The sequence below is a fragment of the Sphaeramia orbicularis genome, chromosome 24 (genome assembly GCF_902148855.1).
Source record: "Sphaeramia orbicularis chromosome 24, fSphaOr1.1, whole genome shotgun sequence".
NCBI classification, from domain to species: domain Eukaryota; kingdom Metazoa; phylum Chordata; class Actinopteri; order Kurtiformes; family Apogonidae; genus Sphaeramia; species Sphaeramia orbicularis.
The window spans coordinates 28,722,376-28,738,009 of NC_043979.1; the positions used below are offsets into that span (position 1 = coordinate 28,722,376).

The window sequence follows — 15,634 nt, forward strand, 5'->3', positions numbered from 1 at the left end:
TCCATTTTTCCTTTTGCTGTTTTGGAAAATGCACATTAAATACTTGTATAGAAACACACATACGACATGACTTAAAGGTTCAATGTGTAATATTTAGTGGCATCTAGTGGTGAAGTTGTAGGTTACAGGAAACTAAATACCCCTCAGCTTACCCTTCCCTATAGTGGCAATTGAAAATGGCATTATTTTATTTATTTATTTATTTATTTATTTATTTTCTAACTTCTTTTGAAGTATGGGGGCATTTGCTGTCATGGCATCTAACATCAGTTGGCATAAAAATAAAACAGGTGCTCAGGCCCAACCGGAATCATTTTAAGCATAATCTGAAATAATTTTCAAACAGCGACCAGTCATATATTCTTGAATAATGTGATTTATTGTAATTTTGTTATATTCTAAAACTGTCTGTAAATTGTTGTCATATTGTTTGTCCTTGTGTGTATTGTAGAGTTCAGCACTTCTTTAGTTTAGTAGTTATGATCCTATGCTCTATACTTGTCTTTCTACTGTACAAATAAATACTAAATGAATATCTAGTCAAAATATTGAGCACTGATGTATAAAATAAACAAAAAACTTGCTATAATTTTCAGGGTTTTTTTTTTGTAAAGCATCACATGTTTTTACATTATCCAAGTGTTTTCTTCACACCTAGTTTTCATTCTTCCTTCAGAAACTAAACCTCCTTTAACTCTGTTGGCAACCACTTCATTACAACCAAACAGAAAACACAGGGAGAGTGAAGAACGACAAAAGCCAAGCTTCGACCCAGGCATGAGGGTGGTTCAAGCAGAAGAACAAAAGAAACCTGCGATGGACTGATCCAGATTGCACGGCGGTTTGGGTAGACGTCCCGATAAGACAAAGCTGTGTTGAGAGGTAAAGAAAGCTATCTACGGCGCACATCTGGGGGCCACACTGGAGCCCAGGTGATATGGCCCAGCAGGTTAAGGATGCGTGGATCCCTGCAGAGGCCCGTGCAGAGATACTACAGATACTGGAGGTCTGGTGATTACATAAGTGGGAAGCTATGGACTCCCTTCGCTGGCGACAGGGGCACAAAGGCACAACGATGGGAGATCTGATGGGCAGGAGGATTAGAAGCTGGATCTGAAAGGCGCCAGGCCAGTATCAGCAGCAAGACTCCTGCCAGTCTCTGAACACACACACAGTGCACGAATAAACACACGTACAATGAAACGCAAAAAATACATGCATGCAACAATACACTCACTCATAATCACACACATGTCATAGTCAGCATTGTCCTCAACATGACTGGTCTGGTTAAACTGGCTGGCATGTTGAATGGCGTCATATGGGCACACTTAGGGGGAGAAGAGAACAGGCAAGACGGACAAAAAAGGGGAGGAAATCTTTTGTTCTGGGCTTCAGCGAACTCAAGTCTGGTCAAAGAAGCAGGCCTTTAGCCCTAAGTATAAACAGTTACTCAATGGTTGGGGCCAGTGATGGGAAACTAGGGTGGTGAGAAGTTAGGAAGAGGAGGAGGAGGGTGGGGGGGGGGGGGTGTCTGCGGAAAAACGATGCCAGACTGGGCCGAGGTTTGGTCTGTGGGAACTCTGAAGAGCAACTCCAAATCACAGTGATAGAGTTACACAGGCTGGCTGAGGTTTTCAAATAAAAACACACAACAAAATGACCACAAGGCAAGACTATTCCGGTCACCCAGTCACAAGGATGCTAAAGCTCACCGTCTGTACGCTCAAAGTGGATCTAATGTTTTGGGGAATGTGTGTAACCAACCATCTAATATTGTGAACCGACAGCAGAAGAATCTGAGAGTATTCATGACAGAGCTGGAGAATAGGAGCCCAAACGGAGAGAGGAGATGCGAAGTGACGTTACATACGTGTCAGATCTCGTCCGAGCTGTCGCAGATCTCTGTTGAGGTCATCGAATTTAACCTGAGCTGCCAGGAACACGTCCTGGGGTTCAGGAAGAGGGAATGCGCTTTTGTCCGTGCCAGCGTTCTGGTGCAATAGAACCACAACAAAACATCCCTGATTAATCAAAGTCACTGTCAAAACCAGGACAATAGAAACAGATTGTAAATGTCCGTTGTATCATGTTGGTGAGCGTCAGGAAAAGGCTTCAGATGCTTTTTGGTAGACAACCAGTTTTTCATAAAAACAATATAAATACATTTATTTTACATTAAGCATGCAAAACAACAATCAAACCATTCATGAGAATCAAATGTTGCTATTGTACATTTCAGCAGACCACAGAGATGTGTATCTGTGGTTTGTATTAACGTTTCAAAATCTGGGTATATCAAATTTATACAGTTTTAACCAGATGTGACACTTTTTAGTCGAATCTCTGAGAAATAATACATGTATTTAATGTTATCTAGGGTTAGGTTTGGGCACTTGGTTGAAATTTGGGAAAGATAACAGGGCTGCAAAGATGTGACAGAAAATTACTATGTATTTCTAAATATTAAAGGCAGAACGCTACAGTCACGGAAAAAAATATTAGACCAGTGTTTTTCAACCTTGGGGTCGGGATCCCAAGTGGAGTTGCCTGGAATTTCTAGTCATTGATAAAAAAAAAAAAAAAAAAAAAAAAACGTATTAATAACAATATATGGTGAGTTGAGGGAGACAGTCACAACACATAAATGACATGACAAACTCTGAAGCTGAAACTGAAGCACTGTGGTACTGTTTATCTTTCAAATGTTCATTGTGGTCGGTTTCAGATGCTGCAGCTCTTTCATAATTCATAGTTTGAGTTATTGTTTGTTCAGTAATAATTGTCAGCCTTGTAAACAAGCTGGACTGACTGTACATATCCTGACCAAGGAAAATAAAATTCTCACTTTGTGCAGTAATCTACACCTAGCTTTTCTGCCTCCGTCCATAATAATATACATTATATAGACTAAATGTCATCTGAAATTAATTATTTGCAACATAGTATAGCAAACTATTACATGATCAAAAACAAATTCATTTTAGTAAAAAAAAAAAAAGTCTCCGTTTTGAATGTCTGGGGTTGCCAGAAATTTATAATGTTAAAATGGGTTCACAAACCAAAAAAGGTTAGAAACCACTGTATTAGACCATCAAAAGTCATCAAAAACAATGGTTATGCAATCAAGTGCTAACTCCTGTGTGTATCATGTGACTAAAACAGACAGAAAAGAAAACATGGAATTCCTAAAAGCACTGTTTTTGTCAGTACAATGCCATAGATATTGATGTAAGAACTGAAGAGATTTTGCTTATTATCAAGAAAACCATGGAAAATGACTAGATATCAGCTCTGAAATTAAATGCTTATGAGCTATTTTTGTTGTTATTATTATATTTTAGCTGTACCAGGAATTAGAATGAAGAAGAAATTGATGAAAACAAGGGTGGTCTAATAATTTTTTCCATGACTGTATGCTTTCCTAATGAAAGGGCTTTAATTTCTTTAACCTTACAAACTCCAACGACTGAGATGTAAATCCTGCTCTTTGGTGTTGAAGTCCTGGACTTTTTTTTTTTTTTTTTTTAATTTATCAACCAGCCAACAACTAACAACTACCTCCTTTTTGTTGAGGAAAAGCAAAAAAGTAGCAGATCCTTCACTGACAAATTAAGTTGAGGTTATGTGTATCTTTATCCTTATTTATCACGTGTATCATTAGTAGTTGGAACAATATGTTATAGCAATCAATACCTTGTCCACATTCCGCAGGTAGTATGACACAACATAGTCTCCCAGGCTGATGCGATTGTCCTGAAATAAATGTAGAAATAGCACAAGAAGAAGAAGTATTCAGGTCTGTTACAGAAATACTACAACTGTGAAAATACTTCACTGCATGTAAAAGCTATTTTCATTGAATACTTAAGTAAAAATGTAAGCATTCATTCGTTCATTCATTTTTTTGAACCCACTTTATCCTCACTAGGGTCATGGGGGTCGCTTGGAGCCTATCCCAGCTACTTATAAGCAAAGGCGGGGTACACCCTGGACAAAATGTAAGTATTATCAGTATGAAAAGTAAAAGTCTTTGTGCAGCATTTTACTGTTTGATGTTTATAGATTTATGTTTCTGTTGCATTTATGTGTGTGATTCATTTTAATGCTGTTTGAGGTTCCGTTCATTTTATCTACTTTGTATTCCATTGGTAGTTTAACTCTTGTTCCTCACTTAAAAAAAGGTTCTTTCAGTGTCATTAAGGCCAGAAATACTCACATTATCAAGATTCCATAGAAAATGTATGTATATATTAACATTATTTGCCACTGAAAATGAGTTAACCACCTTCAGTCCTGATCCAAACTCCAAAATATTCATGAACTTTTTGGAATTTTAACCTGTTATATTTTAAAGGATTAATATTCCATTTTTAGTAATAATTTTTTCCCCCATATAATCATACATAAGATAAAATGTTAAGATAGGTCCTGCATTGGCTCTTACATTTTTGCATGGACATATTGATGCATTTTTGGACTCTCTTTTTCTAGGGACAGTTTTTGCATTTTAACTAAACCCAGTAATATATTTTTTTCCATTTTAAATATATCTAGATTGCACAAGTGTTATTATCATTTAAAGTGACAATTCTATTCTATTCTATTCTATTCTATTCTATTCTATTCTATTCTATTCTCAAAAGTTGATTTAATTTTAGAACAAAAATCAGTGTAGTTGTGTAAAAAGTGCAATATTTGCCTTTGAAATAGTGGGATAGAAACTGCAGAAATACTCAACCTATCAACAAAGCTCTCATCTAAATATGGTTCTTGTGTAAAATTGCTTAAGTCCATTCAGTCGTGGACAGTTTCAGTAATTTCCCGAATTTAATACCACTACAGTTGCACAAAGACTGCTCCTCTACTCTTCAGGCTTTACCCTGCTTTTGACATCTTTGAGTTTGGGGAGGATCTCCAGGCCGAATCCGTCAGCCTGGCCTCTGGTCCTGCTGCCTCCGTTCATGTGGTTCCCCAGCGCCAGCACCAGCCCCATCACCTCCCTCACACTGACGCTGTCCAGCAACACCTTTAAACAGAAAACACAACCAGGATCCATGAGACTGCAACTGGCAGTACAGACAGACATCCCTCCTACAGTGTTGTATAGTAATGCAGTAATAATACTCCACTACTGTACTCAAGTATATTCTGGGAGAATTTGTGCTTTACTGAGTTACTGTTTACTTTCACTTTTACTTCAATATATTTCCTAACTCAATTGCATACTTCTACTCCGATACATTTTTAATGTCCTTGTTACAGAAAATAATTTAAAGGAAATTTGATGCTTTCACCGCTGAGATTACTAGTGACGGCAACAAAGTCAGGAAGATGATTTGTCATTGGGCCTAATCGCATAATGCACATGTGCAAACGACGGTCCACACTCAACCTGTCGAACTGTTGACGTGAGAGAGAGTTGAATGAAGCTATGACATAAAACAGGTTGGTGTTATGTCAGTGGTTTAGACTTTGGATTCCATGTTTATGAAGTGTAATGTAGGCTCCATGTTTTGAGGTGCCACATAATTTTTTTTTTTTTTTTTAATTTTATTCCGACTTTTCTAATACCAGCAGTAGCCTACTCCTCTTTAGGTTTTTGAAACCCTGTTTTTGATGTGTGTGATGTGGCATCATTTTCAATATTTTGACTGCTCATCTTTTACTTTACTATGTTTATGTTTATGTTTTACTATGTTTATCCTGGATAAAGTTTTTAATATTCCAAATTCTGACTGTCTTTGGTTGTTATAAACATGTTTATTTATTTATTTTTATTTATTTGTTTGTTTATTTAGCAGGGACAATACACATTAATGAACATTTCTGTAAATGTGCCAGTATTAGCAAAAAAGCTATTTTTCAACTGTTGTCCCTGGGTAAGAACAAAAGTGGCAACATTCATAAAATTAGAAACATTTTAAAAACATTAAGGCTACATACTGTACTTGTAGTTTTGCTTTCATTACTTGAGTACATTTAATTGTAGATTACTTGATATAATTAAATACAGTAAATACTAGATCCTTAAAGACTTTAACTTGTTCAGTTGGTGACTTGAACTTCTATCAGAGTCATTTTTACTCAAGTATGACTTTCCAGTAGGTTACACAACACTGCTCCTATCTGCTGTAAACCCTCATAGCTGGACATAGTCAGACTTTTTTCTTTACCTTACAGACAGAGAAGACCGTGTTGAGTTTTTGTTGGATGGAGGTGACCCCGTCGATGAAGGCAGACTGGAAGATGATGCAGTGAGCTCTGCCTGCAAAGTCCGGGATCTGGGACAGCTCATACAGAAACCTGGACCATCCACATAAACAGCAAAGGTCAATATGTTGTTCCAGTGTACACACATGAACACACACACTTTTCTCTGAGACACTGACTGTTCAGGTTTGTCCAGCAGTTTAACTTCCTCTTCATTTGATGTCTCGTAGTGTTTCTTGATTCTCTCCAGCTCCTCTGGCTGTGCCCTCTGATGTATTATAATAATGCATTTATGAGGACATTTACATTTCATCTGCAGAGTAAAGTATACAGATTACATTTGTGTTATAATACTTACATTTTCATACAGGGCTTCGATGGTCTCCAGGTCCACCACAGAGTGATCCACAGTCAGCACAGCTGGAGGGGAATATAGGAAATACAAGAATCTAACTTTAACTGGAGCAAAGTTATACAGGTGGGCTACAGTTAGTTATTATAGACGATATGATGCATAAGCACAAGTTCCTGCCAGTCATTAGCATCAATATACAGTAACATAACTCACTGGTTAGAAGGTTAAACACTCATTAACCCTCAAAGATCTAAAAACTCACCAGCAACTAAAAGCATCTGCTGATCTAAAATGTTTAATAACTGTTGATCCACTAATCCCATCCATACATGTAAATAACTGAGGTAAAAGGCAGTTTCTCAGCTTTTCACTGCCATCAGATATGACCCATTTGGTTCCGTAGGGTCTGTAGTGGACATGGAAACACTGTCAGCTTCTGCAACATTGATTCAGCAGTAAACCCCATGGAGTTTTACAAATGACAGTCGGTATAGACGGTTGTTTTGATGTATTTTGTAAAAAAAAAAAAAAAAAAAGGACATTTTTCTTCAGTTTTCTGTTTTAATACAATACACTTGAATTTACTCTGAGCTTTTATGAACATCTACATGATCAGTGAATTAAATACAAGAAAATACCTGATTTACACTGAAAAATGCAGAGGATATTATTTTTCATAAATGGTGACAAATCACTTTGGAAAGATAAGATGTAGAGAAATCAATTTGAAAGTTTCCATGAAAATAGTTCTAATAGTTAAGAGAATCTATATCAGTTATCGCAGGAGAAAATGTGCAGTAACCAGCAGGAGAGGAAATATTCATTCATTCATTCATTCATTCATTCATTCATTCGTTCATTCACTTTCTGTCACTGTTTTTCATTCTTCTTCTTCCTCTTCTTCTTCTTCTTCTTCTTCTTATTATTATTATTATTATTATTATTACCTCCGCCAAGGAGGTTATGTTTTTGCCTGCATTGGTTTGTCTGTCTGTCTGTTTGTCTGTCTGTCTGTGTGCAAGATAACTCAAAAAGTTATGGACGGATTTGGATGAAAAATTCAGGAAATGTTGATACTGGCACAAGGAACAAATGATTGAATTTTGGTGGTGATCAGGGGTGGGGTGGGGCCACTGATCTGCCTTGGCGGAGGTCTGCGCTCTCTGAGTGCTTCTAGTTATTATTATTCACTCATTCATTCATTTTCTGAACCCACTTTATCCTCACTAGGGTCACGGGGGTCGCTTGGAGCCTATCCCAGCTACATAGGGGCGAAGGCAGGGTACACCCTGGACAAGTCGCCAGTTCATCGCAGGGCTGTTATTATTATTATTATTATTATTATTATTATTATTATTTCTGTTGCATCATGTTACTGCTTCTTCTGCTGGATGTGGAACAGTCTGAACAACTTTATATCCTTTTAGATCCTAGATGGATGGATGGATGGATGGATGGATGGATGGATGGACGGACAACCTATCAACCTTCTTTCTTTCTTTCTTTCTTTCTTTCTTTCTTTCTTTCTTTCTTTCTTTCTTTCTTTCTTTCTTTCTTTCTTTCTTTCTTTCTTTCTTTCTTTCTTTCTTTCTTTCTTTCTTTCTTTCTTTCTTTCTTTCTTTCAGTGTAGCAGCCTTTCCCATGATAAATGGGAGAGGAAAGACTATTGATTTTTAGTGACATATTGGACGATTTCCACAATTATTTAAGTGAGACCAGAAGAAATCCAACAAGAACACCAGTATAGTTCCTCTGATAGAGTGAATTTCAATTACGGCATTTCAACAATATGGCTCTTCTTATAAATGTATTGACTTGTAACCTGAAGAAGAACAACGTTGCCCAAAATGCCACAGCTTAAAGAGCTGTACTGGTGTGTGGACTTTTCTTGTCTTACTCCTGTTACACTGTTTATCCAGCTCCCAGCAAGATGTTTCACTGTTTGGATGTGCATGTCTTGGCGCTCTATTCTACTGTTTAGTGGAATGAAATGTGAGAAGTTTAGTGGGAAAACTGCCTGGTGGTGGAACTTTTAACACCTCATAGGCATCAGAAATACATTTTGTAAGACATCAGAAAACAATAGAAACCACAGATTTAATCTTAAACAATGTTAAGGTTTGGAGCGTTTTGTATTTTTAAAGCTCGCTGTGTGAAATCTTTTTAAATGTTATCAGTAACTACAGTCAGACAGATGGAGTGGATTAATAGACATGGAAATATAACATAGTATAAATTTGGAAATGCTGTATAAGTACAAGTACCTCTAAAAGACTCTTGTGGCAATTTTTCTTATAATTTCCTGACAAGAATTTTATTTTGAGATATTGTGGATTAATTTATCTAGCTGAAAATACACCATGTGAATTTATATTTTCATTTATAGGATGCCTTAAGTTGTGAAATGATGTTATCAGGAGTAAAAGTCTCTTCATAAACTCAGAAACCCAGAACCTCCAGATTTCTTCCCCTGGGAAATACAAAGTGAAGTTCGTTCCAAATACTTCAGTGTTCGGGATTATCCGTGCACTGGGCCTCTCTGTAAATGTCTTGTTGACATTGTGGTGTGCATTTGAGCCTTTAATCCTACTTTCAATTCACCAAAAGCTCATATTCCCAGTGAAATACAGGGTACGTTCAGTGTGATGCTGGGGTTAAAGTTAAACAAGGACGATGTTCAGGGAGCTGCGGTTACCTGAGTGTTTACAGATGAATGCTACTCAGACTGGCTGAGAATGCCATTTGTTCAGTAATTTACTGTAATCCATCTCCTACATGATAGATTATGTTTGTTTGATTACATGAACCAGGTTAGGTTGAAGTGATGATTTTTCTGATTATGTAAACAACATTACATACAATACATACAATACATACTACACATTTGTTGGGGGAGAAACACTGAATATATTTACATGAAAAAAAATCTGGCTCAAATAGATATAAAAATCTGACAATATTGCATATTTTGTCTTTAGCAGGATCTGGAATATTTTAAGCAGCAAATAGGTGATTTCAATGAATAGTTAGTGCACATGAATAAAGGAGAAAAAAAAAACTTACTTAAAATATTATTAAAATTAAAATTATTTATGTTTATGTTTATGTTTACGCATTTGGCAGACGCTTTTTTCCAAAGCGACTTACAGGGGAAAACCAATTAAATCACTCAATCAATCAAATTTTATTTATATAGCGCCAGATCACAAAAAAGTTATCTCTTGACATTTTATATATAGAGTTGGTCAAAACCAGACTCTAAGTCAATTTACAGAAACCCAACAGAATCCTCCAGGAGCAAACACTTGTGACTGGTGACAGTGGTGAGGAAAAACTTCCCTTTAACAGGCAGAAACCTCGAGCAGACCCAGACTCCTGGAGGATGGCCGTCTGCCTTGACCAGTTGGGGTTAAAGAGAGAGAGTAGAGAAGGGGAAAAAGAGAGAGCGATAGAGATAGGGACTGGGGGAGAGGGGGAGAAGGGGGGAGTAGGGGGAGACACATGGAGGCGGTTGAGGATAAGTGAGTGGTGATGATGAGGGCAGGGAAGAGGCCGGACCACCGCAGCAGGTCCAGAGATAATCGTGAAAGAATCTGTGGTTGTCCTGGGAAAAACCTTATTAGAATACAATATTTGAACAATATTTGTGTGAATTTTTATTGTTTCCATTTAATTTATGCATTTACTTCAGCGTTTATGCTGCTCATACTGGTTCCTGTAATGCACATTATTACAGTACCTGAAATGTGCTATATAAATAAACTGTCTTTATACATGTTTCTGCTGCGTAGCATAGACAGTATAATGAGAACAGAGTACATTGTATTTACTTGTAAAATCTTTACACTATCCTTTAGTTCAATGCAGAATAGACATAAAAGTGCTGCTACTAGTTTATATATTCTATAAAACTCTGAATTGTTCAAACCCAGAATACATCTTTGACATGTTTAATGAATATAAATTGAGTACAAGTTTTAAATCAATGGGCTATGGAATTCAAACTAAACATGGAGAAGCAGCATTTAGCTGTTCTGCTGTGAACAACTCAAACAAATTCCCAATGGAGATTAGATTTTCCCAAAATGTAAATGTTTTATTTATGCAACTTTCAAGAAAAAAACAAAAAAAAAACCCCAACTACTACTACTAAAAAATAAATAAATTAATTAATTAATTTAAAATAATAATAATAATAATAACTGAAATTATCTGATGTCAGTTTGTCAGTTTGTTAAATGTGAATATTTCCTGCTTTCTTTCCCCCTCTTTGACAATAAACTGAATATCTTTGGGCTGTTGATCAAACAATAAATTCTTAGTTTTTGGGAAACACATTTCACCTTTTTGTGGCATTTCATAAACCAAACAATTCATTGATTAATCGAGACAATAAATGACACATTTATTAATGAAACAACAGGGAAACTAACTGATATGTGCCTATTAACAAAGTCAAGAATTTACACTTTTTTTGTTCTTTTTCTTGTAATTCTGGCCTACTATGTCTTCTCTTAGTCATTGTATCATCCCATTTCAATACTCTCTTTTGATTATATTTCATCTTTTTTTCAGAATTCAGTGTTATCTTTTCTTCCTGAATGCTCCGTTTATCCATGTAAAGCATATTGGATTGCCTTTTTGGAGGAAATGTGCTACATAAATAAACTTACCTTTTCTACATAAAGTCATTTGTCTGATACATGTTGGATTCATTTGTATTTTTTATTATTATAATTACAAACTTGATCTGCCTAAGTCAAATTTTTCCTTAAATTATCTTGTATATATCCCATTTTCTCCTCTTATTTTATCCAGTAAAGTGATGCCTCATATCAGCGGCTGACAGGGAATAAACTCATACATGACATGTGAGTGAAATGCAGGATTTCTAACCTTGCTGTATGTCTTTCATCTCCAGGTGGAGGCTTGATATGAGGATGCCCACAGCCTGGGAGCGTTTACCGTCCAGCAGCTTAATGATCTGAACCGCACACAAAAAAACAGTAACCACAGTAACCATGACAGCAAACGACTAGAAACCATTAGCGAGCCATTAGTGCAGACTCTATTGTGCAAAGATGAAGTAAAACAAACATGCACTACCATAATGCATTAGCAGCTTCAAGCATTTGGAACCAGAGTTGTAAGAAAAATATGAAAAACACAAACAAAAGAATTCTATTGGCATTTTGATTTAATTATGTATCTTTTTTATTTCCTTTTCATATACATGCAGCTATTCTAATGCCCTTTTGTGTCGTATTTAAATAATTCCTTTTAATGGTGCCATGTTATATTAGTATTCCAGTTGCTTGCAAATGTAGCAAAAACAAATTAAACCAAGGTAGAGAGGTGCACATTAGAATCTCAAATAAGTAAATGAATGAAAAGAGACAAAACAGTGTAGAAAAATACTTGCACTGTGATGAGACTAAATGTGTTGAGAATTGAAAAAAAAAGGTGAAAATATAGAAATTTGCTGGCCATTAAAAGGAAACATAATGATATCAGCTCCCTCTAGTGGACAAACTGCATATTGCATTCCCTTGCTTTATACTAGACTTAGAGGCAGTTTTTCCATGTTACCTTTCTGGCTTTGGCTTTCTTCTCGTAAGCGTCTGACAGCGGCTTCCTCTTCGTCTGGGTGGTGGTTTTGGCAAAGAGATCCTCGAATTCACTGGTATTAATTATGTTCAGTTCCTCTAAAATGTTCCACAGAGTGTCTTTACTGTGGGGGAGAGAAACATCGTCTGTCAGTAGCTTTTAAATATGAGGCACAACAAATCTGAAAATGATCAGCGTTGGACAGAATATGGTTGTATTTCTGCTGCTTATGTTCACATTCCCTAATGTTTCTCACTGGGGGGGATGTAGTAACACAAATCGGATCAATAACTGGCTCAGAGTTTAATTTTATTGTTATTTATTTGGGAAATGAGCCAACTGGGCTGAAACAGTAGGGTAGACATTTATTATTACAAATATTACTAGCAGGTTTAAAAGCAATAAACAGCAAATGGATGTGGAAAGTGACTCCTGAATGGACAGAAAATAATCCATTATTGTTGATTCTTTCAAATGACTGTTATAGTATTTGTTTAGAAAAAGCTAACGGTACAGTATTGTAAAAATATGAGCGCCTGCATTTCAAGAATGGAAATGGAAAGATAATGTAGGGTAGTAAACATGATAATCTGAATTTATGAATCTCTAATCACCTAGTATCATTAAGAACATAAAGTTACTGATTTGATAGAACTTTTTGGACATTTCATTTGTGTCATGTGTATGTGTTTGTTTATTTGTTTGTCTATTCTCGCAAAGGTATTAGGATGTGTTGAATTCAGGACTTTCATTATAAACATTAACAATATTATTAAGCTGGGCAACACAATCATAATGAATAACGTTAGGATATTATGTAGCTCTTGTAGAACTCTTTAAGACTGAGAACTATCTTTGTGGCAACTTCCAAACAATTTTCTGCTAAATGTAACCTTTTCTAAGTGATTTATCTCCATTTATTATGTTATTATCGTCTGGATTTTGCATTTTTCAGTGAAAATCGGGTATTTTCCTATATTTAATTAACTGATCATGTAGATGTTCATAAAAGCTGAGAGTAAATTTAAAAATGATTAATCGAAAGCAAAATATATCATTAACTGAATGCAAAAGCAAACGTCTAAAACCATTGTCACCTGTCAAATTATTTGGGTTTTATTGGTGAATCAATATTGTAGAAGATGATGGTGTTTCCATATTCACTACAGTGTCTCTGAATGTCCAAATGAGTCATATCTGATGATGATGAAAAGCTGAGATCCTGGATTTTATCTGAATTATTTACATGTATTGATAGGATTAGTGGTTCAGAAGATATTAAATATTTTAGATCAGTAGATGCTTTTGCTCACCAGTGGCTGTGAACATCTTTGAAGGTTAACTCTTTAAAGAACCACTAGAGAAAATGTTTCCTCTTACAATTAAACATGCCCTTTCTAAGTGATATTTCTTGAAACCTGTCAATAATTGCTCCTTATTACTGAGTCTTCAGCTCTAGACTTACTTGTTTTCCTGGACCTGGATTCTGCTCCAGTAAAGAGGCTTCATGGGTCGGGAAGGCTCCACAGCTGGTTTCCTGGGAGGTTTGTCCATTATGAGAGCTCCACCTGGAGGAGGGGGAGGTGGTGGAGGAGCTAAGCCTGGCATGAATGGAGGAGGAGGTGGTGCTGGTAGTGGTGGAGGTGGAGGTGGAGGTGGAGGGGGGAGAGAGATGTTGTTTGGCGGTGGAGGAGGGGGCAGAGGGTCTGTTTTGGTTGAGGACTGAGAAGGAGCAAGTGGATCTGATGGAGGACCAGGAGGAGAATAAGAGGGAGGTTCGGGCTGTGATGAGTCATCTCTCTGACCGGCCAGGCTGAGGCTGATGGAGGTCAGGTCCAACTTTTTTGGAGTCTCTCTCTGCTGCTGAGGGATTGTGCCGACTCTTCCCTTTTCGTCCTCAGGGGTCTTAACAAACGTCTCCCGGTCTGTCTGGATGCAGACAGTACGAAAGGATTTGTGTACGAAGTCATCTCCTGTAGATACGGCGATGTCACGGACCTCTCCACGAGATCGCGTCCCAGCCTGGGAGAGCTGGACCTGCAGCTCGGCGATGGTGGACTCCAGATGGGCAATGTTCTCCTCGTTCTCCTCCTTTAGTCTGGACAGTTCGTGACCGTAGTCCTCCTACAAGTACAGTGAGTCAGACCAACCTCCAGTTTGCAGCTTAATAAAAGGAGACAGCTATCACTTTAGAAGATTTTTTTTTTTGTGTAGAAAATGGAGGATAAGTTGGGAGATGTTCAATGTCACAAAGTACTTTCACTCAAACACTGTATTTAGAACAAAATTAATGTACAACACTTTATTTCTATTTTATGCAACATCACTTCTACTCCACAACATCTCAAAGGTGAATATTGTATTTTTTTTACTCCATTAAATCCCCTTCCTGTCCAGTGAAAATCACATATCATTAAATGTTTATGATAAACTGAAGGTTAAAAAAAAACTCCCTTGGATTTGCTAGAAAATGCATTGTCTCAAAGCTGAAAACAGGTCTGTTTTCCAGAGCTCATGAAAAGACAAATGTTTCTCACAAGACAGCCAGGTGACAAACAGATGATGCTCTTATAGAATGAGACACACTGCTGCAGACTGAAGTACCAGCTGTATATTAAGTAGATAAAATGAGCTCAACCTTAAACGTGTACAGCTGTAAAATGCTACTTACTGCATCAGTTAGAGTTAAATAAACAGCCTGGACAAAAAAAAAGTAACTGCCCGAATCTAATGAAGCAAATAGTTCAGATCCTTCCATAGGTAAATACTGCAGTGGTTAATAATGTTTCAGCTGTAACAGGTTATTTAACTCTAACTGATGCAGTAAGTAGCCTCCTATGTCTCTAATGTCAAAAAGATTAGACGATGACAGGACTGATCAGGATCATCAGGCTTGTGACAGAATGTTTCAGGGAGAATGACACCATTAGCCACCATACAGTTGTGGAAAAATTATTAGACCATGAAAAGTCATCAGAAACAATGGTTATGCAATCAACTATTAACTCCTGTGTGTTTCATGTGACTAAAACAGACAGAAAAGAAAGCATGGAATGTCTAAAAGCACTGTTTTTGTCAGTACAATGCCATAGCTACTGATGGAAGAACTGAAGTGATTTTGGTTATTATCAAGAAAACCATGGAAAATGCCTCAATATCAACTCTGAAATTAACCTCTTCTGAGCTATTTTTTGTTGTTATCATTATATTTGTCCAAACAAATGTATCTTTAGTTGTACCAGGCATTAAAATGAACAAGAAATTGAAGAAAACAAGCGTGGTCTAATATTTTTTTCCGTGACTGTATAGTCCATTTTCTAATTTGGGATGTGATGAAGACTTGATGCAGTGGTTGAATTCTTGATCATCAATAATCAAAAATGAATGCAACTATGGATGGAAAAAATATTATGAACTTTATTGTGACACTATGTAAGCCTTATGTGGCAAAAAGATGTC

The 15,634-nt window shown here is 36.7% G+C and overlaps 1 protein-coding gene across 2 annotated transcripts in view; it reads right to left on the reverse strand.

Moving 5' to 3' along the window:
* fmn1 (formin 1) overlaps nucleotides 1-15,634 on the reverse strand; it is a 51,871-nt gene that overhangs the window by 10,596 nt on the left and 25,641 nt on the right. For both annotated transcript variants that reach the window (XM_030128737.1, XM_030128738.1), the window contains 9 exons: nucleotides 13,641-14,299; nucleotides 12,158-12,299; nucleotides 11,465-11,552; nucleotides 6,572-6,633; nucleotides 6,393-6,481; nucleotides 6,177-6,306; nucleotides 4,883-5,029; nucleotides 3,697-3,756; nucleotides 1,874-1,994 (listed from right to left, as the gene is read on the reverse strand). In XM_030128737.1, the coding sequence (XP_029984597.1) occupies nucleotides 1,874-1,994; nucleotides 3,697-3,756; nucleotides 4,883-5,029; nucleotides 6,177-6,306; nucleotides 6,393-6,481; nucleotides 6,572-6,633; nucleotides 11,465-11,552; nucleotides 12,158-12,299; nucleotides 13,641-14,299 (1,498 nt within the window). The remainder of the gene's footprint in view (nucleotides 1-1,873; nucleotides 1,995-3,696; nucleotides 3,757-4,882; nucleotides 5,030-6,176; nucleotides 6,307-6,392; nucleotides 6,482-6,571; nucleotides 6,634-11,464; nucleotides 11,553-12,157; nucleotides 12,300-13,640; nucleotides 14,300-15,634) is intronic.